The 25,073-nt window shown below is 37.7% G+C and overlaps 2 protein-coding genes across 2 annotated transcripts; both read right to left on the reverse strand.

The window, feature by feature from the left end:
* Positions 1-3,444: 3,444 nt before the first annotated feature.
* On the reverse strand, positions 3,445-4,383 carry LOC140625400 (putative olfactory receptor 10D4). The gene has a single exon (XM_072812676.1). The coding sequence runs from the start codon at positions 4,378-4,380 to the stop codon at positions 3,445-3,447; it is 936 nt and encodes a 311-aa protein (XP_072668777.1). The 5' UTR covers positions 4,381-4,383.
* Positions 4,384-13,960: 9,577 nt separating this feature from the next.
* LOC140625406 (olfactory receptor 10N1-like) lies at positions 13,961-14,893 on the reverse strand. Its single transcript, XM_072812677.1, has one exon. The coding sequence runs from the start codon at positions 14,891-14,893 to the stop codon at positions 13,961-13,963; it is 933 nt and encodes a 310-aa protein (XP_072668778.1).
* Positions 14,894-25,073: the final 10,180 nt, after the last annotated feature.

The following is a 25,073-nucleotide window of genomic DNA, read 5'->3' on the forward strand; positions in this document are numbered from 1 at the left end:
TTTATTCATTAATGAGAGAGAGAGAGAGAGAGAGGCAGAGACACAGGCAGAGGGAGAAGCAGGCTCCACGCAGGGAGCCCGACGTGGGACTCGATCCAAGGTCTCCAGGATCACGCCCTAGGCTGAAGGCAGTGCTAAGCCGCTGAGCCACCCAGGCTGCCCCACAAGATACCTTTATGAAATCACAGAATTCGTATTTCAGAGTTGGAAAGAACATGGAAGTCATTTAGCCCAATGGAAGAACCTTATTTTGATATCTTTTATATCTCCTTTCTTAAAAAGGGATGCGGCTCCTCAATAAGATATGGTCCTAGTATGATCATTTTATCCTATGGTCCTATCCTTTGTCATATTCTCAACAAGATAGATGCTATATGCTTTATTCAGTCTGTGAGAATGTCATTCTTACATAAATAAGGAAGATAAGAAAGCTCTTCCTTATAGTAGAGAGCCAATTAGTAAGAATAATAGGAATGATTATATTGGAAAATCATTATTTGGCAGCCATCATAATACTTGATTCAGGCAAGAACCACATATGGATGCTAAAACTAGCAGGTAAAAATTTAAGGAGTAACAGAATATTTACATAATCTCAAAGTACACTTCTTCCCCATGAAAGATCACTATTGATTAGGCAAGTAAAATAATAACTTTGTACTTGAGTCATCTGGCAGATACTACCTTAATCAAATGTTCAAAATTAACCTCATTAGTTATAAGACAAAGAGCCTAAGCCAAAGCAAAAGCCTCCTGGTATGATACGTTGGGAAGAACAAAGCATCATTTCTGAGTTAGTTCCTCCCAAAATACATAACCTGAACCTAATGAGGAGGAAGCATCAGACAAACTCAAATTGATGGATATCCTACAAAATGCCAGGCATAAAATTTTCAAAAACATGAGTATCTTGGAATATAAAGCATGACACAGGAACTATTCTTGATGAAAGGAAACCAGAGAGAAATAACTTTATGCAATGCATAATTCCTGGAAGTTTTTAAACTATATAGGCCACTATTGGAATAATTAGTAAAATCTAAAGAATGTCTATAGATTAGATAGCAGTACTGTATTAACGTTAATTTCCTAGTTTTAATAACTGTATTATAGTTATGTAAGGGGGTGTCCTGAGTTTTAGAACACACTCTAAATAAGGTATGTAGGAAAAAGGCACTATGTCTGCAACTCATCATATCTACAACGAAATAGCTCAGAAAAAAATGAATATACACACCTATGTGTGTGTATGATATATATATGTATATTTGTACTTATAAATAGGGAGAATAAGGCAAATATAATGAAAACAGTTTTGGGAATCTGAGTGTGGAGTGTACATGGATTTTTTTGTACTAATTCAACTTTTTGTTAAATTTCGATTATGTCTAAATTTAAAAAGTCAATTTAATGGAGCTTCTATGGGTGCTTCATCACAACAGGAAAACTAGACATCTTTTATATTAGAATTTTTTTTAGAATTTTTTAATGTTAAAACCTTTGTATGTTTTATGTTAGGAGAAATAAAAGTTCAGATTCACTGGAGATGCCTCCTACAACAAAATGATGAATTATGTTTTATTTTAGTAGTTTTATTGTCCTGATGACTTGCCTAGAAATTAACCAAAGTTCTGTAGCATCGAGATCATCCATAGATTTCTCAGTTAGCATTTATAAGTTTGCGAGATGAAAAAGAACTGACCTGCAAATCAAAAAAACTGGATTCTACCTTTGGTTTTGCCAAAGAAATATCTCAGCCCAGGCTCTTTAGCCTATAAACCTGGCTCTTCAACAGAAGGTGAAGAAATTCGAAGAAAGAAGAGATACAGGACTGGCTGGTATTACATTTTAATACACATTGTAGGAAAACTGTTAAAATTCAACCACTGCAACTTTACAAGTGTTCATTATCTTTTAGTATTGCCATGTGTTTCTTCACAGTGACAAGTGATAAAATGCTTAAAACGTGTGTTTCTGTGTGTGTGTGTGTTTTAAGAACATGAGTAGAGGTTTTTTATTTAAGTATTTTTAAAAAAATTTTTATTTATTTATGATAGTCACAGAGAGAGAGAGAGAGAGAGAGATTGAGAGAGAGAGGCAGAGACATAGGCAGAGGGAGAAGCAGGCTCCATGTACCGGGAGCCCGATGTGGGATTCGATCCCGGGTCTCCAGAATCGCACCCTGGGCCAAAGGCAGGCGCTAAATCGCTGCGTCACCCAGGGATCCCATGAGTAGAGGTTTTAAAACATATGCTTATTTCAGCACTTGCCAAGGGGGTAGTTCTGGGAAGAAAATGAAAGTGTTCACATTTAGGAAGATGGAAAGCTAGGAGCACAAATCTTTGGAGTCTGGAGGAAGAGAGAGGTGAAGGAGTATGAATGCTACTGACAGCATCATGGCAGAGCTTAAAGAACTGGGTTAACTCTTGTGTTTTCCAATTAACAGAATATTTTAAATGATAGCAACTTTCCTATAATGGAAGTTATTAATTTTGGTGAAATTTATAATACAGTGATAAGGGAAAATCGAACCATGGTTTACATTTTATCCTTTAACATTTGACATGTTTATTATTTCAATTCAATTGTTCCTTATCTGGATAGGCCTTCCGTGAGTGTAACAAAGGTTGCTTGAAATTTGATTTTTAGCCAGAGTGACCACTTAATTGCTTGTAAGGTACAATTACAATATCTCACACTAGAGAATTTTATATAGCAAACCACAAAGCACTGGTGATTGGCATTTCTGTCACTGGAGTCCATTCAATATCTTCTAACAGCTCACACCACAGTGTGAGGCTATACCTTCTACCTGGAGAACTTATTTTCAAGCATTTGCTGATAAACAGGAACTGAAGATAAGGAAAGGAAGAAAATAATCATTCTATTATGAAGAATGCTGTTTTACTCCTAAAATACAGCTTGTTTGCTTTCCCTCTCTCCCTCTCTTTTTCTATTTCTTTCATTCTCTTTCTTTATTCCTTCCTCTTCTTTCTTTCTTTCTTTTTTCTTTTTGTTTTAGTGCAAAAAGGAAGGATATTGAGTTCTGATATTCTATTTTATTCTGAGCTTTCTTGACTTTCTTTCCAACCTTCCCTCTTTCTAGATTTTTGTGAATGTGCTTTTAACTGAGATTATGAGATTATGTTCTCTTAATTTTCAGAGATTAAACAACTAAGAAATGCTTTAGGGATGACGGTGGTTCTGGGAAAGAATTCCATGAAGTGTAAGAATCAGCTCATTCTAAATAAAGTGACCCTATTAATCATCTTTCATTATAAAATAGAGGGAAACAGGAAACAGGCACATATTTTAAAACTTAGTGAAGTTAATTAGTAGATTGGCTCAGAGTATATTTAATTTAAATACCTTGGAACCTGCAAATGGGAATTTGTCCTAAGAAATGGAGAATCAAATTTTGCCCAGCAAAGCTTTAGGTTTTTCTCACTTATTCTCCACAGCAAAGCCTCTCTTATGAAATACATTCCTCAGGGCTGATTTTACATCCTTATTCCTCAGGCTGTAGATGAGTGGGTTCAGCATAGGGGTTACAAGATTATTCAATATCTGAATTATTGCACTGAGCAAGGCACTGGGATTGGGCTGGAGATAGATGATGATTACTGGTCCATAAGCACAAAGAATTGCAGTGATGTGGGCACTGCAAGTGGAGAAGGCTCTCTGCCTGCCTTCTGCCGAACGGATTTTTGATATGGAGATCCCAATGTGAGTGTAGGAAACAAGGATGAGAAAAAAGCAAATGAGAGACAGAAGACCAACATTTGTGAAACCTACCCTCTGGGCTAGAGATGTATCACCACAGGCTAGAGGTAGGACTGCAGGTATGTCACAGAAGTAGTAGTCCACCTCATTAGAGGCACAGTAGGTCAACTGGAAAGTGAGGGAGGTTAGAATAATGGCGTGAACACAACCACCCATCCAGGTCCCTGTGGCCAAGATGGAGCAGACCCTGTGGTTCATGATGACCATGTATCTCAAAGGATAACATATGGCAACAAAGCGGTCATAGGCCATCACTGTGTACAAGAAACACTCAGTGCAGCCCAGGAAATGATAGAAGAAGAGCTGGGACACGCAGCCCTGAAAAGAGATACCTTGACTCTGCCCTGAAAGGTATAACAGCATCTTGGGAACAGTTGTTGAAGAGAAACCCAGGTCGAACATGGAAAGATTTCCCAAGAAAAAATACATAGGAGTGTGCAGCCGAGAGGAAGAGACGATAGCTGTAAGGATGAGCACATTTCCCAACAGAGTGCATAAGTATAACGAGGAGAACAGGAAAAAGAGGACAGTCTCTAGGCCCTCTGTCTCAGGGATTCCCAACAGGATGAATTCTGTCACCAATGTGTGATTTCTCATTTTTATGGAGGAATCAACTCTTGGGTGTCTGTGGAAAGAAATCTGTGGTTAAATTTAATATGTATGTAAATTAACTGTGTTTAATTCAATGAAGTGGAAAAGGAGCCAAAGGATCCAGATGTTTACAGAGTAGTGCTTGATCTGCCTGCTTCTATCTCCATATTGGGTATCTTTCTGTAGGAGCAGTTTCTATTTGGATGCCCCTTACTACAGTCTCACCAAGAAGCCCTATCTGACTAGTCTTCCACTACTCATGTATGCTACCCAATTGCTTTGATTCCTAGTGCTACTTTGTGATTCTAAGAGGACAACTATGAAGACTCAATGTCTTTGTCACAAACGAGGTCCCATCCAAGTTTCTTATATTCATCTAAGACAATTTGGTCACATTAGCTCTCCAAAAATCATTTATGAACTGATAAGTCATACGTACAAAAGATACAGAATTTTTTCCCACATCATCTCCTTAGGTATGAGGTCAACAATGGGAAACTATCCCAAAGAAGGTCTCAAATAGCTCTTCATGAAGCCAAGATTATATGAACAGGCTCCGTGTGCTCTAGGTTTTAGAGCATGTAACTGGTAGTCACCAATCCAGTCTCCAGAGTCTATAATTGTCTAATCAGACCCCCGTTAAGGAATAGCCTAATTTTATGGCAGCAGAAGGCACAGGGGTGATCGTTAGAAGTTCCTATCCAATTTCCATATTTAAAAAAACTCTGATATCTTTTTCAACTTTTCAACTTGTTTTAACTTTTCCAATACAGTGAGATCTTTAAGTTATAGATCAACTTGTGAATGCTGTTGCCTAAGCCCTTTACCTACCTATCTATCATCTACTTTTTAATTTTTTGGTGATTGTGAGGGGAGAGAAAGAGTGAGAGCCAAAATAAGAGAAATAAAGGGAAAACTCTGGGCACTTACATGGCAAATGGGGAATATAACTGGCTGGTGCTACTGAATGCACTCCATTGAAGGAAGGAGCCCTCCTCTGCTAAACCGTCATCTGCTTAGAGTTTGCAGGTGGATATCCTGAATTCTTCTCTTCTCAGTCACTTCCAATAGAGAATGTCACAGACCTAAATGTGCTTTAACTCCCTGATAGACTTCTCTCTGACTCTAGGAATTGCTATCATTCCCAAATACAGGCAATTTTAAATAGCTTTGTCTTCCTTTGGGTATTAATCCCTCAAGTCTGGGACCCTATTGAACAGAAGAGCAATTAGCTACTTAGACTAATTGGACCTTAGAGATGGGGTGGGGCAGGGAAGAAAAGTTACTAAAGGTGAAATCTTTCATGATTTCCATTGTAAAACATACTTCAGTGGAATAAGAATTATAAAAAATTCATTTGGTGCATGTATTACACATTTTACATTTACATTTATGTATTTCCTACTCTTTCATGTGTATGTGTTATTGTAATAAACAAATTATGTTATTTTCTTGCACTGTATGAAAGGATTGACTGAGTGCAAACAACAGCTAGGTGCAAACTGGAGTAACCTAGAGAATAAAATCAATGAGTGAAAAACTAGCCTCATGGAAGTGTGGAACTAGGGTAGCTCCAGGGCCCTCAGCAGTAGGAATTTGTGGAGCAGCCCCCGGGGAATCACCACCAGATGATTCAACCTCAGCTGCCTTTTGCTTGCACATGCTTCAGCTCCAGATTCAAATCTGATTTCCTTGGCTGGGTCACATGCTTACCTCTGTGGCCAGGGTACAGAGTACAGTGAAATGGAGATGAGCAGTTCTCCAAAGGGTAGTGGAAAGGCTTATTGCCAGGAAATAGGGGGAAGAAGCATGCTAAGAGGCTAAGAGAAAGTTTAGCTATCACTCGAAGCATCTGTCTCGTACCACTTGGCATTTGTTCAAGTTTCCAAGTTAAATGCCTTTATATGCTAGAAGTATTTTTTTGGCGGGGGTAGGGGGTGGCTTACCAAATTCCTCATTAAATGCTTTCATTCATTTGCTTATTTGCGCATACATGATTCATTTATTCCAACAAATACCAGTTATGACAGGCAGGGCATCAATTATTGGAAATCCAGAAAGGTCAGGGAAGGAGTGGTCAGATATAGACCTTCTGCTCAAAAAACTTAAGCGTCTGAGAGACAGTGTTTTATTTAAACCTCATAAAACTCTGATGAGTCTTCTACGGATGAGGAAAGTTAGGATCAAAAAACAAATCATGAAAAAAAAAACAAATCATGAAGCTCGCCATATAATTTTTGATCTTCAAGATTCAGTGTTTAAGAAGTGTTTAGGTAGATACAGTATTCCACATACTTCTGAAATTTCGATGTGAAAAGTAAACTTAGTGTCTTTTTTTGCACATCTACCTAATGGTAAAGGGGTGTAAAAGTTCACAATTCTACTATTCTGTTTATTCTTGTCTTTGATGTTTTGAGGCATGACAACTGCCTTGAAAAAGTAATGTGTACAAATAGAAAAGATGGTTTAAAAAAAAGATGGTAAATATGCCTTTGAGTAGGAAGTGAAATACCATTAAATTTGTCTTGGTCTGGTAACAATTTATTCAGGGAAGACATACGCCATGGACTGTCATAGATATCCAACCCAAACATTGAGAATCAAGATGATCTTGTGATAAATTAATATCACAATCACAGTGAAAACACAAATAGTCTACATTCCCAAAAGGTCAGCTGCTTTCAGTGATGATACCTATTACAGAATGGTGATCAGATCTCAATAGGACAGACTTTCATAGAATAACTTAGGAAGTTTTCTTATTTTTCCTCCAGAAAGGGTAAAGATGTTCTAGAATTATCATAAGCCACAAAAGTATAATTGCAAGTTGTATTTCTTCTGCATTGTTTTTTTTTTAAAGATTTTATTTATTTATTTATTCATAGACACAGAGAGAGAGGCAGAGACACAGGCAGAGGGAGAAGCAGGCTCCATGCCGGGAGCCTAATGTGGGACTCCATCCGGAGTCTATAGGATCACACCCCAGGCTGTGCCAAACCGCTGCGCCACCGGGGCTGCCCTTTTATCTGCATTGTTAAGCAAAATTTCTATTTGGTTTTTATTTTAATAGATTGTTATTTAAGCTACTAAATTTTGTGGTTGCATTTTGCGTAGCAATAAATAACATTAATTCTTGGCCTTGAGGCTACATCTGTAAAAGCAGCTTTTATTCTTCTTTGCTTGTTTATTTTGTTGTTTGCTTTTAAAACATTTTTTTGTTTGAATTCCAGTTAGGTAATATACAGTGTAGTATTAGTTTCAGGTGTCCAAAATAGTGACTTTACACTTCCATACATCACCTGGTTCTCATCACAAGTGCCCTCCTTAATCCCCATTGCTGATTTTGCCCATCCCCTCACCCCACTCTCTCTGGTAACCATCAGTTTATTCTCTATAGTTATGAGTCTGTTTCTTGGTTTGCCTCTCCCTCTCTCTAGGATAGAACCTAGCAGTTGGGTAGTAGTCTATGTGCTAAGCCTATAAAAACAGTCATTCCAATAGGGCATGAGAGCAACCCCAATAAAGAAAATTAATAGGATTGCTAGCAAACACTTGAGATAGGTAACCATGAATGTATAGTATTGCTAAACTGCCTGGTTTGTGATTTTTCTCTAAGAAAGCCTAACAGGATGGTTTTAGGAATGGAGCAAGTAGGTGGGATCACTGAAGACTGGGTAGGAAGACATGATGGAGGGAAGGGTTTGAGTACTTTGGAACTATTTATAATAATAATAATAATAAATCTAAACTAATAAGAAGCTAAGACAAGAAATGTTGACAGGAGGAAAGAAAGTGACGTAAACAAATGAGAAGTTTCAATGACGTCATTTATTAATTCCCCCCAAATTTAGTAGCAGCTGCAGTGATGTGCTAAAACTGCTAAGTTCTGGGGCACCTGGGTGGCTCAGCTGGTTAAGCGTCTGATTTTGGCTCAAGTCATGATCCTCACTCGATCCCATATGGAGTCCTGAGATCATCCCATATCGAGTCCTGAGATCAAACCTCGTGTCTGGCCACCTGCTCAGCAGGGAGTCTGTTTTCCCTCTGCCCCTCCCCCCCACTCATTTTTTCTCTCTCTCTCTCTCTTTCTCAAATGAATGAAAAACATAAAAATAAAAAATAAAACTACTATGTCCTGGTGAACAGGGATTGTCCTTGGTCTCTGCCCTCAGAGACCTTACAGTCTAGTAAAAGAAGAAAGACATTAACCAACTAATCATACATAACATAATTATTTAATAAGGCAAATGCTAGGAAGAAAAGTTCAATGGATTGAAAAGTGATAATGGGAGAGTATTTGTGTTCGCTCACGTTCCTCCTTCCTGTCAGTAAACATGTGTGCACATTAGGATTTGTAGCTCCCTGAAGGTTGGGGAGGACTTCCTTGGGAAAATGTTATCTGAGCCGAGACCTGAAGAGTGAGTAAAGGTGCAGGAAGGGGAATTCTAGGTGGGGGGCAAAGCACATGCAAAGGCTTTGAGCCCATTTGAGAAACTCAAGGAAAGAGAGGAAAAGAACTGTGAGATCAGGCTTTAGAGGCCGAATGGGAAATGATTACCAGGGCCTGGCCTGTCACTGTAAAGACGATGGAAGGTTTCTATGAGGAGCTTTAAGAAACAGCAAGAGGGTTTTCAGCAGGATTGCATTTGAGTTTTATGGGAGTGAGGGAATATGAGGAGATAATCCCAGCTATTGAAGTGAGCGAGAATACACTGAGGGCGATAAATAAGGAAGATCTTTGCACTACAGAATTTAAGATACTTGGTCAGGAAAAAAGGAGAAAAGACAGTCAACTAGTTCAGTGAGATGTTTACTGAGATTGCGTGTGGACTAATGCCTTGCTTTAGTTTAATCTGACAACATGAGAACAGAATTCATTTTTTGCTTTTTAAGTTTTTGTACCTGAACATACACCAAGAACCAAAATTTGATTCTGATAATCAGGTAAAGCACCCACATGTGTATCTTCTGGAAACAGACGATTGTAGCCAACTGAGGACAGAAACTAATGAGGAGGGGAAAAATAGAACCACAATCCATGGGATTAGAATATTTTATTAGAAATTAGTTTGGACACCATTTAACAACATAATATAACATAATACACACTACACCACTGGTTTTAGAAATGACTGGCCATTTTTTTCCTCCAATGTAATTATTCTTTTTTTTTTTTTTTTGCCTTAAAACTTTCTGGTTTGAATAATCATCCTCACTTGATCCCATAATAAGGTGTCTTTTTTCTTTTTTCTCTTGAACATAGCTCTTTTTAAAAACAAATGTTACAATCTCATTGCAAAATCATGAGGGTAATGCAGAACCATAGAGAAGAAAGTGGAAATCACCCAAAATTGGATTATTCATTTTTATTATTTGGGTGACTACTCTTTCAATCATCCATTTATAAACAGATACATTTATATAAAGATAAAAAATAAGGTATATGTATTCACAATCTTTTTGTTATTTCCACTTGCCATGGGAATTTTGTCTTTGCCCTATTCCCTGGGCCTTTGTTTCACAGAGTCAATATACTGGGTAAGGAGAGGGCTAGAGAAGCTAGAAAGGAAAGATTCATGAAAAATAGAAAAGCCCCCGAGTAACTTGTGGAAAACAAAAGGAAAAGTTACAGTTGGTTAAGAGAAGGGATTTTTGGAGAACTTAAAGACAGAAATAATAAATAATGTGGGACAGCTCTCATACATCAGAAATAGTAAAAGGAAAAAAACTGGAAGATTTTTTTGGGCTGTGTGTGTAGAAGGTCAAATATTTATTCTCAAAAGTTTCAGCGAGGGACAGATGGGTGGCTCAGTGGTTGAGCGTGTATGTCTTCAGTTCAGGTTGTGATCTTGGGATTCTGAGATCGAGTCCCTCATCGGGCTCTACCTGGGGAGCTTGCTTCTCCCTCTGCCTATGTCTCTGCCTCTCTGTGTCTCTCATGAATAAATAAATAAAATATTTAAAAAAAGGTTTTAGAAAAATCGCTAGACTATGTACAGCTGTGTGAAGATGTGAGCTAGAATCCTAGTTCTATCTATGAGCAAACTGTGACTTAAGGGAATTTACCCGACATCCCTAAACCTTATTTCACCTTTTGTAAAATGATCTCCACATTCTTACATAGATAAATTAGATAATATACACAAACCAACTGTACAGAGCTTGGTAGGGGGTAAAGACTCAGTAAATGGCAACTTTAGGCAGATCCCCTGAAGGCTACCTTAAGCTACATATCTTCTCTGCCCACACCAAACTGAGGTATTTAGCAATTAAACTATGATCTGAGAGGGTTCAGCAGTATATGTAGTTGCAAGACAAGAGAGAGAACCAGAAAACTCAAAAACCATAGGATAGGTGAAAACTGGATAAGCAGATTTATTTTAAGTTGTGGTAAATTACACATAGCACAAAATTTGCTATCTTTGCCATTTTAAAAAATATTTATTTATTTATTTTAGAGAGAGTGAGTGGGCATGAGCAGGGGAAGGAGGAGAGGGAGAGGCAGGGGATGAGAATCTCAAGCAGATTCTGTCCTGAGCCTGGAACCAATACAAGGTTCCATCCCACAAGCCTGAGATCATGACCTGAGCCAAAATCAAGAGTCGAGGCTTAACTGACTGAGCCACCCAGGCGCCCCTACAGCATTTGTAAGTGTACAGTTTGTTAGTGTTGAGTGTATTTGTACTGTTGTGTAACCAATCCCCAGAATGTTTTGCAAAACTTGTTGTGTAACTGAAACTCTATACCCATTAAACAACTACCCATTTTCCCCTCTCCTCGCCTTTGGCAACCACTATTCTACTTTCTTTTTCTATTAGTTTGACTACTCTAAGTGCCTCATATAACTGGAATCACACAGCATTTGCTTTTTTGTGACTAGTGTATTTCACTTAACATCCTTGAAGTTTATCCCTGTCATAATATGTGTCAGAATTTCCTTCTTTTTTAAGGCTGAATAATATTCTGTGTATGTATATACTGCGTTTTGTTTATCCACTTGCCATCAATGGATACTTGGATTGCTTCTACTTTTGGCTATTGTGAATGAACATGCAATGAATATGAATATCTTTTCAAGACTTTGCTTTCAATTCTTTTTGATATATACTCAGAAATGGAATTGCTGGATCACATGGTAATTTTAAATTTATTGAGGAAGCACCATACTATTTTCCACACTGGCCACACCATTTTATGTTTATACCTACAGGGGACAGAGTTTCCAATTTCTACACATCCTTGCTAACAATTATTATTTTCCTTTTTAAGTAACAGTCATCTAACGGGTATGAGGGGATGATTCATTGTGAGTTTGATTTACATTTTCTTAATGATTAGGGATACTGATAGGCTTGTTGGCCTATGTATGTCTTCTTTGGAGAAGTGTCTATTTAAAAATGGAGCTACCCATTTCTAGATCAAGTTATTTGTTTTTGTTGTTGTTGTTGTTGATGAAATAGGATTTTTCTTGATGGAGTAAGATTTTTAAGAAGTGGTTTGCACATGTGTATGTGTACAGATGTTTTAAATAAAATGTCACGTTGAATGCTTGGCTAAAGTTTTAGATATAGGAAAGATTTAAACTGTTTTGAATGTTTTGTTTCTTTTTCCCCAATTTCAAACAGTCATTACAACAATGATTTAGAAGTGATAAAAAAGTGATCAGAGTTCATTCACATGTCACCTTAAATTATATACCTTTAATTTTACTTAAATGTGGATCTATGTTTAAACTAGTGCCTGTTGTCATGCATTCTGATTATTTCACTCGTGTTCTTTCTGTGTGAATAAATATGTAATATGTCATAATTTGAATGGTTAATAGTCTTCATTCATTCATTCATTCAACAAACTTACACTGGATGCTTACTATGTCATTGGGCTATGTTCTGAATACAAAACAGTGAATAAGGCAGAAAATAAATCTATTGAATGAGTATCAATATTAGTGTGATGAATATATGTCTGTCAACACCATCCAGGCTTTACCAGATATTATAGCATCATAGCGAGTTCTTCCACCAATAGCTAGCATTGATGGGACAGCACACTAATACTAGAATTGCTTGGATCCAGCATATTATCTAGGATAGGTATTTTCAAAGTGTGGGAATAAAATTCCATGTGATCTAAATTTTAGTTAACCAGGTTAGGAGGCATCATAGGACTCTTCTATTGTACCTTAAATAATTTATTTACACTTAAATAGGCTTCTTTTTGTCTCGTGCCTTTTGTAAGGGCAGCAATATGTTTTATTTGAGATTTTCACTTTTTTTGTTTTGTTTTAATGGTTTCAAATAAGATTTGTGAGTAAAAAGGGAATGCACAAACTACAAATCACTAAAGAGTTATGAAAACTAAGAGGTAGTATGTCCATGAGCTCTCTAGTAAATAATACCTTCTTTCTCCCTAGATTCTGGAAAAAAATTGAAAAATAATTATCGACTCCGGTATTACTGGAGATCACGTTGGAAAATGTAAGTTGGTGGGAGAACCAGATGATCATGGTAATTGAACCCCATAATTAGATCACCTTCTTTTCAAACTACACAGGACAGGAAGATACCCAATACCCACTTTCCTAATCCTTTTACACTAAGGAGTAACATTGGGAGGATGGGGTAGTAGGAAAACCAGGACAACAGGCGTTAATAGGGTTGGTCTAGGCCTGGCTTTACTATAACTAGATGTGTTACAAAGGGCAAGATAATTATTACTATAGCTCAGTGTCACTAATCACATATGGGAGAATGGGTAGTTACAAATAAATGGATAATGGTGAAGTTGACAGACAAACACGACCTTTGTCAGTGCATATTTTCCCAGTTATTTATTTAACACTTTCTATGTATCATGAGCTCTGGAAAGGGGTAATGAGGTTGAGTAAATTGCCAAGCAGGACTTTTAGGGGAGTTATGTAAATGAGGAATTAAATGTAGAGCCTTGGGAGTTAACTGGAGTTCAAGTTTGATGTACTACTTACTGTGCAATGTTGGGACCATTATTTAAAATCTTTAATCCTCAAAGCTGTTTTTGTTTGATTGTTTTGTTTTGTTTTTACAAAATGGAAACTCTATTATGTGAAAGTGATTATAATCATCATAATGCCTGGAAAGCAGATCGTGCTCTATAAATGTTAATGAATACTATTCTTGGCAACACGGAGGAACTTAAATGTTTATAAGCATAAAAGAAGAATATTCCAAGCTCAGAAAGAGAAATGAAATGAAGAGTGATCTGGCACAGAGGTGGACTAATGAGGTGTGTATCTTGGACCACCACAGATCCTCACTGTCCTCAACCAGACAAAGTTGGCTGCCCATTAGAAAAATAAGAAATCTATCTCCAGCTGCTTGCTATGCCCCATGGATTCCTTATCTAAGAATAAGTCGCTGAGGATGACATTGATTGTAGACCTATTTATAGGGCCCCAGGGGTTGCAGAGACACACAAACCTAGAAAATTTTATTAAGCAAAAATTACAATGCTTTTAAGGCAGCATTTACTACTATTTATTTGAGAGGAGGAAATATGCAGATGATATTGAGAAATAAATTTCCAAAATCCATTTTAAAAAGCCCATAATTTATTCCAGAGAAATAAATACTAGATGGCGGAACACTCTTTTTAGGGAACTTTTCACTTCTTTGTTTCTTAAGGAATAGATTAATGAGTTCAGCATGGGTGACACAATATTATTTAATATCTGTACCATAGCCCCAAGCAAGGGGTTGGGTGTGGGCTGCAGATAGATGATGATCACAGGACCATAGGCACAGAGGATTGCAGTGAGGTGGGCACTGCAGGTGGAGAAAGCTTTCTGCCTGCCCTCTGCCGAGCGGATTCTCAGAATGGCAATCCCAATGCGCGTGTAGGAGACACAAACACTGAACCAGAGCATTAAAGCCAGAAACCCAACATTAGTGGAGCCCACTCTCTGGGCCAGGGAGCTGTCAGCACAGGCCAGGGGTAAGACAGCAGGAATGTCACAGAAAAAGTAGTCCACCAGGTTGGAGCCAGAGTATGTTAACTGAAAGGTGAAGGAGGTCAGGATGGTGGCGTGAAGACAACCCACCAAGCAGGCTGCCATGACCAAGCCAACACAGACCCCAGGTCTCATGATGAGCATATACCTCAGGGGGTGGCAGATAGCCACAAAGCGGTCATATGCCATTGCAGAATAGAGGCACCCTTCAGTAGACCCCAGGAAATGGTAGAAAAAGAGCTGTGCAACACAGCCCTCGTAAGAAATGGCGTGACTTTGGCCAGAGAGATAGAACAGCATCTTGGGACAGGTTACAGATGGAAACAACATGTCAAAAATAGATAGGAGTCCCAGGAAGAAGTACATAGGGGTGTGAAGGGTAGAGGAAGAAACAACTGCTGTAAGGATGAGTAAATTGCCCAGCAAGGTGAAGAGGTAAATAAGTGAGAAGATGACAAATAGCACAGTCTCCATTCCCGCTGTCTGAGGTATTCCCAGTAGAATAAACTCACGGAGCTCTGTGTGATTCCTCATGTTCCTGGAGCAGACAAGATGGTGAAACCATGAATGTGGAGGCTGACTCATGGCAGACACAATACCAACACATTCATCACCATCAATTTTTTTTTAAGATTTTATTTTTGAGTAATCTCTACACACAACATAGAGCTTGAACTTAGAACCCCAAGATCAGGAGTCCCATGGTCTGCCAACTGAGCCAGCCAGATGCTCCAGCCTTTGTTTAAATATAAATATGATGCTGAAATTAAGAATTCAGGATTCTGCCAAAGACATTTAGGGGATGGTAAAGCAAATCTATGCTTTTATATCTCAAGATATCATCTTCCTTCATGAATATGGATACAAAGCAATATGAAACACCACCATGGTGAAATACTGGATGGGCTAAGGGGACCAAGACCTCAATATCAAACTATGAACGTAATTTAATTAATATCCATAACCAATTATACAGCAATAAATGCCTCCAAATAGACTAGCCTGGAAGTCTCATCCTCCTGATTCCTTTTCAGAACATGCCTGCAGTAATTCAAAGACATCATCCAATGCCCTGAGTATTCATCAAAGGTTAATGTGGGCACCCACACCTTTGATGACAGCAATGGATTGTGATTCAGTGCAATGAGCATTAGTGTTTGGATTGTATTAATATTATCTTAATTGAGTATATTCCTTAATCTGGGCATTTTCTTATTTGGCGATGCTCATTTGACTGAAAAGAAACTGAATCTGGATGTCATCTTGGGATTTTAGGTGGTTTAGAGATTAGCAGCTAAGTTGTATTATGGAGAAGGTAGGTTTTAGTGAAATTATATCACATATAAAGATGTAGCTATGGGATATTTAATCTTTGCTAACAATGAGAATTTTGGATCCTTAGTGCAATAAAAATATATCAATTTTGCAACTGTTTTGTGTTTTCCACTTTTTATTTGTTTATTTTTGATTCTGGTAAGAAAATTTACAATGAGACCTACTTTCTTAACAGATTTTTAAGTGTACGTTATTGTTAACTATAAGCACGATATTGTGCAGCAGATCTCTAGACTTTATTCAGTTTGCCTTACTGAAACTTTATACCCTTTGATCTGCTCCCATTTTTTCTCTCATCCCTGCCCCTGGCAACCACCATTCTGACTCTGCTTCTATGAGTCTAAGTGTCACTTTAAAGGGAAAAGTCAGTGTGCTGAGAATCTGGAACTGCCGCTAGGGCGTGCTGTGGGCAGCTGTTACAGTGCCGGAATTCAAAGGTATTTATGAATTGTTCCCAAAGAGATGATGTTTTCACTTTCGGTTTTTACTTTCATGATTCGTTTTTTTTTTCTTGAAATCCAAAATATATGAAAACTGTCAGTTATAATTTCCTAACTTCTAATTATAATTCCTGATTGATTTCTCCGATCCTGTTTTATAATTAAGCTACTAATTGATCATTTTATCTTCTAAAAACATGACAAGTGGTAAGATAGGTTAGTACTATTCATAGATACCAAAGAAATTCCAAAGGAACTAAATTTAGGTTCCTTTAGATTGTAAAGCCTCTGAGAGTAAACACCTTAATTTGCCACTAAATCTGCAGTATTTATCACAGTGCTTGTAAATGGTTGGCGTTTAAATATTTGTTAGGTAGGTAGATGAACAAAAGTTGGAAATTAGTTTATGAATATAGTTTGGTTGTAAATTCAATGAAGAGACTGTGTCTATTCTTGTTCAGCACTTTATCTTTAGAACTTAGAAAATAGTAGTACCCAATAAATGTGTTTATTTGAATAGAATTTTAGAATGCTCTGCAATGAGTCCTTTTGTCTTTAGACTACTGTGAGCCTTTTTTATTAACCCTGGAAGTCAATGGCTGTAGTGAGCCTCCTTTGGCTTGAGAGTCCATGCCTAATGAAAGAAATTCAGGTACTCAGTGAAATGTAGAGTACCTAATTCTCGACCTAGAAAAGAGAAGATGTACCTTGAACATTTTCATAACTGCTGGCAACTCATCATTGTCTCTTGCTGGGGGGGGGAAATATGTAAGTGATAGACAGAAGTAGAGAGCTAAGGAAGAAGACCTTCCTGAAAAGAAGGAAAAGGAGTAAGATATGACTGGTGGAACATTCTGTAGCAAAAATAAAAGGACATAGAAAGGAATTAGTGCAAAAATACTAAAATTCAACAAAAATAATTCACACAACCGTAAGTTCTAGATTTGGATTATGCATCTTAGTTCACGTGATAATTAGAGTGAGAACAGCATTATCATAATATATTAATGCAACTGATTTACTTTGTTACTACCATCTTACAGTATTGAGTCTCTAGAGAGACTTGTATTGAGTTCTTTGATTCATTGGGTTTCTTGCTGGAGGAAAGCCAGTATGCCTCACTTTTTTCCTAGATGACTTTTGGGTGCTTCCAATGAGCACTCAAATCTGAACCTGAAGTCAGTTTGTACTTGTGTTGAAGCTGTTACAGGAAGACTGCATGGCCACGGAGGGGGGGGTCCCATGCTCTGGATTAGCCATCTCTTTACATAGGCACCCTTGTAAATTTCAGAACAATTTTGGTCAGGTTCAATAAACAGAGAGGACTAGTAGAATAGCTGCTGTGAGGGAATGGTGGTAAAGAAAGACAAGACTTTTATGCCAGATAGATTTAATTTTAAATCTAGTCTCTTGGGGCACCTGGTGGCTCAGCTGGTTGATCATCTGATCCTTGGTTTCAGCTCAGGTCATGATCTTGAGTCATGAGACTGAGCCCTGTATCAGGCTCCATGCTTAGCATGGAGTCTGTTTGAGATTCTCTCTCTCTTTCCCTCTCCCTCTTCCCCTACTCACACTTGCTCTCTCTCTCCCTCTTAAATAAATAAATAAATAAATAAATAAATCTTTAAAAATATAAATCTAGTCTCTTGCTTACTGATCTTGGGACTTTTCTATGTTTCATTTTACTAATCTCTAAAATAGGAATGGTATAATATTCTAAGTATTGTTGGGTGGATTAAGTGGGATAATGCAATATGAGGCTTCTAATGTGGTGTCTTATCATATTGTAGGTACCCAGCAACTGTTACTGATTTCTATAATCTGGGCAAGAGTAAAAACACTCTTGTAGTATACTGACTTAATATTAATATGAGCATAGCTAATGTCAAAGAACTCACGGTTTGGAGGAAGTGTTTAGAAAATATCCCTGGGTACCCATGGTGGTCTCCCCTAAATTCTGCTGAGGTACAAAAATAAAACATGTGAGGGAAAAAATTGGAACCATGCCTTAAATGTCTGCCTCATCCCTTATACCTCATATGCAAACACCCATCTCTCTAAACCATTCAAAACATGGTAAAATATGGATCATGCTAATTCATGATATCAGTGATATGCAAGATAAAGCATGAGATGTTTCTGTTGATTCTAAAGCAGTTTAAATATTTCTGTAGCATAAAAACTGAAAGCAAAGAAAAATTATGAGAAATATCTCCTGAAAATAACACTATTTCAGATTGAGATTTTATTTACCATATTCTAAAAAAATTATACCTATAGCTTCAAATGTTATTTTTTAAAATCTTAAACATTCGAGTTCCTCACCATTTCTAGCTCTGCAACTAGACAGGCATCAAAAATGCACATGGAGTCAAGAAAGATAAATCAAATAGCAATTTAGAGTTGCACCCCTAGTAGATACAGACACAACTTTCTTAGACAATTCAGCTCAATACAAACATTTATCTAGGGCAGAGGCCATATTGTTACAAAATTTTTATTCCCTTGGTGCCTGCAGTTCTTGGTCATGCTGCTTCGAAGAATGGAGAAGGAGACCAGATGAATGTGGTGGGCAGCAAGGCAAAGTTTATAGAGCAATAGTACAAAGCTTCTGGAGAGGGAAGGGGCCCAAGAGAGTTGCTGTTTTGGGGTTCAAATTGAGGGGTTTTTATAATTTCTTTTGGGGAACTATCTTGAGCATCTGCGGGTGGGCTTTGTAGATTGGCTGCTAAAGTGTGCCAACCAGGGTTTTGATCATGTACCTGTTTACCTATTGGGTTATTGCTCACATGTTGATGGTTTTTGAGCTAACATCTGGAGACTAATTGCCTCAACTCGTGATAGTGATCAATGTTTTATGATTAATTATTTTGTTTCAGGGTGTTTTGCAAAAGTTATCTCTGCAGAGGCTACTAGACAGAATACTATTGTGGTCTTGTCTAAGCTATAAAATAGGTGCTTGTGCAGTTTCATCTTGGCTGTCTGGCTTTCTATTTTCTTGTTAGAGATCCTGGTCCTGATTACCTAATCTGCCTAACTGCCCAACTAACTCCTAACAATGTGATATATTAAAAGAACTTGGATTAGAGGTCTAAAGACTGAAGTCCAAGTTTTGATTTTTGGTAGTGTGATTATGGATAGGAAACTTAAAATTTCTGAACCTCATCTTCTCATCTGTAAAGAAGAGTAATGAGAATGTAAACATTCTCTGTACCAGTAAACTCAACCTAAATTTCTCATTCTAACTAGAACATTTTTGAGAGTCAAAGAGGTCATTATTAATAATTAAAGCAGGACAGTATGAGTAACATAGGAAACTTCCTGCCACATCACTGAGTAATCTCCTTAGCATCATGCCCTTCATTTGTGTCCCACATATCTGGATTTGATATGCACCACTAAAACTGTGCTCCTTGAAATGTGGGATATTTTTCTCTTTTAAGGAGGCTACATGCCTAGTGTGGAGCCCAACATGGGGCTTGAACTCATAACCCTGAGATTAAGACCTGAGCTGAGATCAAGGGTCAGATGCTTAAGCAACTGAGCCACCCAGGTGTCCCAAAATGTGGGATATTCTTATAATTGTGCTTGGTATATAGTGTATACTCACTAAATGTTTTTGATTAACTGAGATAATATTTATTTCATGGAATTTTTGTAAAGATTTAATATGATGATGTTTATGAAAGATCTTGATACATAATAAAGTGCTATATTGTGGTTAATTATTATATATACTATAGAGAGTCTTGTGCTAAAGAATTTGGGAAGTTCTTACCTGTATGAAGAGGATAGTCAATGTCTTAAACTTGAATGAGGTCACTCTGGGAAACACAGTAAAGGAGGCCAAAAGAGGTGTGGAGGCCAAACCTTGAGAAATACTACATTTTTTGGAAAAGGAAAAGGAAAGGGAGTATGTAAGAAGAAATATATCCATTCTCTGAAGAATTTAAAAGATAACTGAGAGAATGTCTTTTATATATGTTTGTATCAGAAGGATTATTTTCTCCATGCCATAGAAATATATTTTCTGGAACTACCTGGGTGGCTCAGTTGCTTAAGCATTAGATTCATGATTTCGGCTCAGGTCATCCTCTCAGAGTCATAAGATAGAACCCCACATTGGGCTTTGTGCTCAGTGGGGTGTTTGCATCTTTCCCTCTCCCTCTGCCCCTTCCCTCTCAAATAAATAAATAATTCCTAAAATAAATATATTTTCTCCATGTCAGGGAATACATCGAATTCTTTAATCCTAAGCAACTATGTGGTGCTTGGAATATGATAGATGCAGAATTAAGTCTTGATGAACAAAAGAAAGAGTAAATGAATGCATTCCTGCATGCTATTTGATGGAGTGAATGGACGTAAGGATTATAGTCATTGCATGAAATGAGAAGGAAGCCCTTGGCTGTGATTTCTTCCAACAGTCCTTGCTACTCAAGACTCTAGAGTGACAGTCAAAGTAAAAAATTGAGAAAGATGGGGAGATGCTCTGAGACTTACGTGGTCAAATGATCATGACTGCCTCAAGTAAGGAAAACAAAATTTTCCTTCCTTTTATTTTCAGTTTCTTCTATAGAGGTGTGGGGCTCTCCATTTCAAACGTCTGTCTTCCCTAGGTGGCATGGAATTGGACTTGGATGCTCTAACTGTAGACCCCAAATGGTCTTTTTGCATTCAGACTCACACAGAGGGAGGATGCTATACATTTGATGAACATCCTATTGCCTAGTGTGATTATATTATCTCAGAGTTAGCAGAAGTAGAATGATCTCCTACCTTTTAGGATTTTAAATTATCTCATAGTCCCTCTGGAACCCTATCCATGATGTATTACAAGATTCAGGGAAACAGAAGCCCTCTGAGCTTAGGGAGCAATTAAATGCTGGGTGCTGAGAGAATTTAAGAGTGAAAAAATAGTACATGGTAATCAAGATAATCTTGAAAGGAATTAGGAGTCAAAGAGATCCCCTTGACCACCCTTTTTTTCTTTTTCTACTTTGAAGAGACTTCCCATGGAATCTCTTTGTTCTTTACAAACCTCAGGGATTAGACCTGCCATTCCTCACCCCCCAATTTCTACCTATTCCTTTACCTCTTTTGGTTGTAAAAGAAATTCTAAGATAGTGAAAAAAGTATCCACCTTGGAGCTTCTGGTGTGAAGAACAGGCTTGTTTCTCAATAGCTGTAAGTCCTTGAGAAGGTCAGTAGTCCTTTCTGAATCTTAATATACCCATTTATAAAATGGGGTTATAATAGTATTTCACAAAGTGATTGTGAGGAGTTAATGAAATAATGCTTATACATATCCTAACACAAACTACTCACTCCTATGATTATTATTGAAAATAGATGGAATGTTAATTTTATTAATAGAATCCCTCCCCCTTATTCTGCCCTACCTAATATTAGGATGAAGTTTTGTTTTCTTTGTTGGCTTAGTTCTTTTTTGTTTTGTTTTGTTTTTAGTCTTGTCTACATGTAATAACAGTGAAAGACATGGTGAGTAACAAAAACAAAAACTAATTTTTCTAGAGTCATTAAAAATATAAGAAATCTAGTAATGCTTCTAATAATCCTTCTCTAGAGAACAGAGAATTTAAATGGTATAAAATTTCCAGACTCTCAAGATTTAACCAGGGTAATCCAAGAAAAGGAGAAAAATCCCAAGAAAGGGAAGGTGGAACTAACATTTAAAGAGTGCCTACTTGTGACAGATGTCTTTAAAAATCATATTTTATTTAATCCTCACAAAATATATATAGGGTAGGTATTATTAGTCTACTTCACAAATGATGGTATGTATCACGAGAGAAGTTGTTTCCTCGAGATTACACAACTACTAAGTAATAGAGGTAGGAATTGAGCCTAGACTCATAGACTGAATTCAATAGCAAAACCAAGTCGATATTAAAACATCAGAACCTGGGATGCCCGGATGGCTCAGTGGTTGAGCATCTGCCTTTGGCCAGGGTATGATCCCGGGGTCTGAGGATCAGGCTCCCTGTGAGGAGCCTGCTTCTCCCTCTGCCTATTTTTCTGCCTCTCTCTCTGAGTCTCTCATGAATAAATAAATAAAATCTTTAAAAAATCTATCAAAACCTGATTCCTAGTTTTCTGTACAATTTTTGCCTCTAGATGAGGAAGGTATGCTTTCTATTGATCCTCAGGGATTCAGACCCATGAGCTTCATTCTGCTTCTCTCCTTTGGTACTTATTTGTCCTTATTTGCCCAAAGTATGTTTGCTTGTAGTTGATGGCAATTATTACTCTTAAACAATAGTCAGCATCTTCTTTTTTTTTTATTTTTTTTTTTTTTTTATTTTTTATTTTTTTATTGGTGTTCAATTTACTAACATACAGAATAACACCAGCGCCCGTCACCCATTCACTCCCACCCCCCGCCCTCCTCCCCTTCTACCACCCCTAGTTCGTTTCCCAGAGTTAGCAGTCTTTACGTTCTGTCTCCCTTTCTGATATTTCCCACACATTTCTTCCCCCTTCCCTTCTTTTCCCTTTCACTATTATTTATATTCCCCAAATGAATGAGAACATATAATGTTTGTCCTTCTCCGACTGACTTACTTCACTCAGCATAATACCCTCCAGTTCCATCCACGTTGAAGCAAATGGTGGGTATTTGTCATTTCTAATAGCTGAGTAATATTCCATTGTATACATAAACCACATCTTCTTTATCCATTCATCTTTCGTTGGACACCGAGGCTCCTTCCACAGTTTGGCTATCGTGGCCATTGCTGCTAGAAACATCGGGGTGCAGGTGTCCCGGCGTTTCATTGCATCTGTATCTTTGGGGTAAATCCCCAACAGTGCAATTGCTGGGTCGTAGGGCAGGTATATTTTTAACTGTTTGAGGAACCTCCACACAGTTTTCCAGAGTGGCTGCACCAGTTCACATTCCCACCAACAGTGTAAGAGGGTTCCCTTTTCTCCGCATCCTCTCCAACATTTGTTGTTTCCTGCCTTGTTAATTTTCCCCATTCTCACTGGTGTGAGGTGGTATCTCATTGTAGTTTTGATTTGTATTTCCCTGATGGCAAGTGATGCAGAGCATTTTCTCATATGCATGTTGGCCATGTCTATGTCTTCCTCTGTGAGATTTCTGTTCATGTCTTTTGCCCATTTCATGATTGGATTGTTTGTTTCTTTGGTGCTGAGTTTAATAAGTTCTTTATAGATCTTGGAAACTAGCCCTTTATCTGATATATCATTTGCAAATATCTTCTCCCATTCTGTAGGTTGTCGTTGAGTTTTGTTGACTGTATCCTTTGCTGTGCAAAAGCTTCTTATCTTGATGAAGTCCCAATAGTTCATTTTTGCTTTTGTTTCTTTTGCCTTCGTGGATGTATCTTGCAAGAAGTTACTATGGCCGAGTTCAAAAAGGGTGTTGCCTGTGTTCTTCTCTAGGATTTTGATGGAATCTTGTCTCACATTTAGATCTTTCATCCATTTTGAGTTTATCTTTGTGTATGGTGAAAGAGAGTGGTCTAGTTTCATTCTTCTGCATGTGGATGTCCAATTTTCCCAGCACCATTTATTGAAGAGACTGTCTTTCTTCCAATGGATAGTCTTTCCTCCTTTATCGAATATTAGTTGCCCATAAAGTTCAGGGTCCACTTCTGGATTCTCTATTCTGTTCCACTGATCTATGTGTCTGTTTTTGTGCCAGTACCACACTGTCTTGATGACCACAGCTTTGTAGTACAACCTGAAATCTGGCATTGTGATGCCCCCAGATATGGTTTTCTTTTTTAAAATTCCCCTGGCTATTCGGGGTTTTTTCTGATTCCACACAAATCTTAAAATAATTTGTTCTAACTCTCTGAAGAAAGTCCATGGTATTTTGATAGGGATTGCATTAAACGTGTATATTGCCCTGGGTAACATTGACATTTTCACAATATTAATTCTGCCAATCCATGAGCATGGAATATTTTTCCATCTCTTTGTGTCTTCCTCAATTTCTTTCAGAAGTGTTCTATAGTTTTGAGGGTATAGATCCTTTACATCTTTGGTGAGGTTTATTCCTAGGTATCTTATGCTTTTGGGTGCAATTGTAAATGGGATTGACTCCTTAATTTCTCTTTCTTCAGTCTCATTGTTAGTGTATAGAAATGCCACTGACTTCTGGGCATTGATTTTGTATCCTGCCACGCTACCGAATTGCTGTATGAGTTCTAGCAATCTTGGGGTGGAGACTTTTGGGTTTTCTATGTAGAGTATCATGTCATCGGCGAAGAGGGAGAGTTTGACTTCTTCTTTGCCAATTTGAATGCCTTTAATGTCTTTTTGTTGTCTGATTGCTGAGGCTAGGACTTCCAGTACTATGTTGAATAACAGTGGTGAGAGTGGACATCCCTGTCTTGTTCCTGATCTTAGGGGAAAGGCTCCCAGTGCTTCCCCATTGAGAATGATATTTGCTGTGGGCTTTTCATAGATGGCTTTTAAGATGTCGAGGAATGTTCCCTCTATCCCTACACTCGGAAGAGTTTTGATCAGGAATGGATGCTGTATTTTGTCAAATGCTTTCTCTGCATCTAATGAGAGGATCATATGGTTCTTGGTTTTTCTCTTGCTGATATGATGAATCACATTGATTGTTTTACGGGTGTTGAACCAGCCTTGTGTCCCAGGGATAAATCCTACTTGGTCATGGTGAATAATTTTCTTAATGTACTGTTGGATCCTATTGGCCAGTATCTTGTTGAGAATTTTTGCATCCATGTTCATCAGGGATATTGGTCTGTAATTCTCCTTTTTGGCGGGGTCTTTGTCTGGCTTTGGAATTAAGGTGATGCTGGCTTCATAGAACGAATTTGGAAGTACTCCATCTCTTTCTATCTTTCCAAACAGCTTTAGGAGAATAGGTATGATTTCTTCTTTAAACGTTTGATAAAATTCTCCTGGGAAGCCATCTG

The sequence above is a fragment of the Canis lupus genome, chromosome 3 (assembly GCF_048164855.1).
Source record: "Canis lupus baileyi chromosome 3, mCanLup2.hap1, whole genome shotgun sequence".
NCBI lineage: Eukaryota > Metazoa > Chordata > Mammalia > Carnivora > Canidae > Canis > Canis lupus.

Excerpts from the sequence above, each read along its gene's own strand:
- LOC140625400 (XM_072812676.1), bottom strand. The coding sequence starts at position 4,380 with ATGAGAAATCACACATTGGTGACAGAATTCATCCTGTTGGGAATCCCT.
- LOC140625406 (XM_072812677.1), bottom strand. The coding sequence starts at position 14,893 with ATGAGGAATCACACAGAGCTCCGTGAGTTTATTCTACTGGGAATACCT.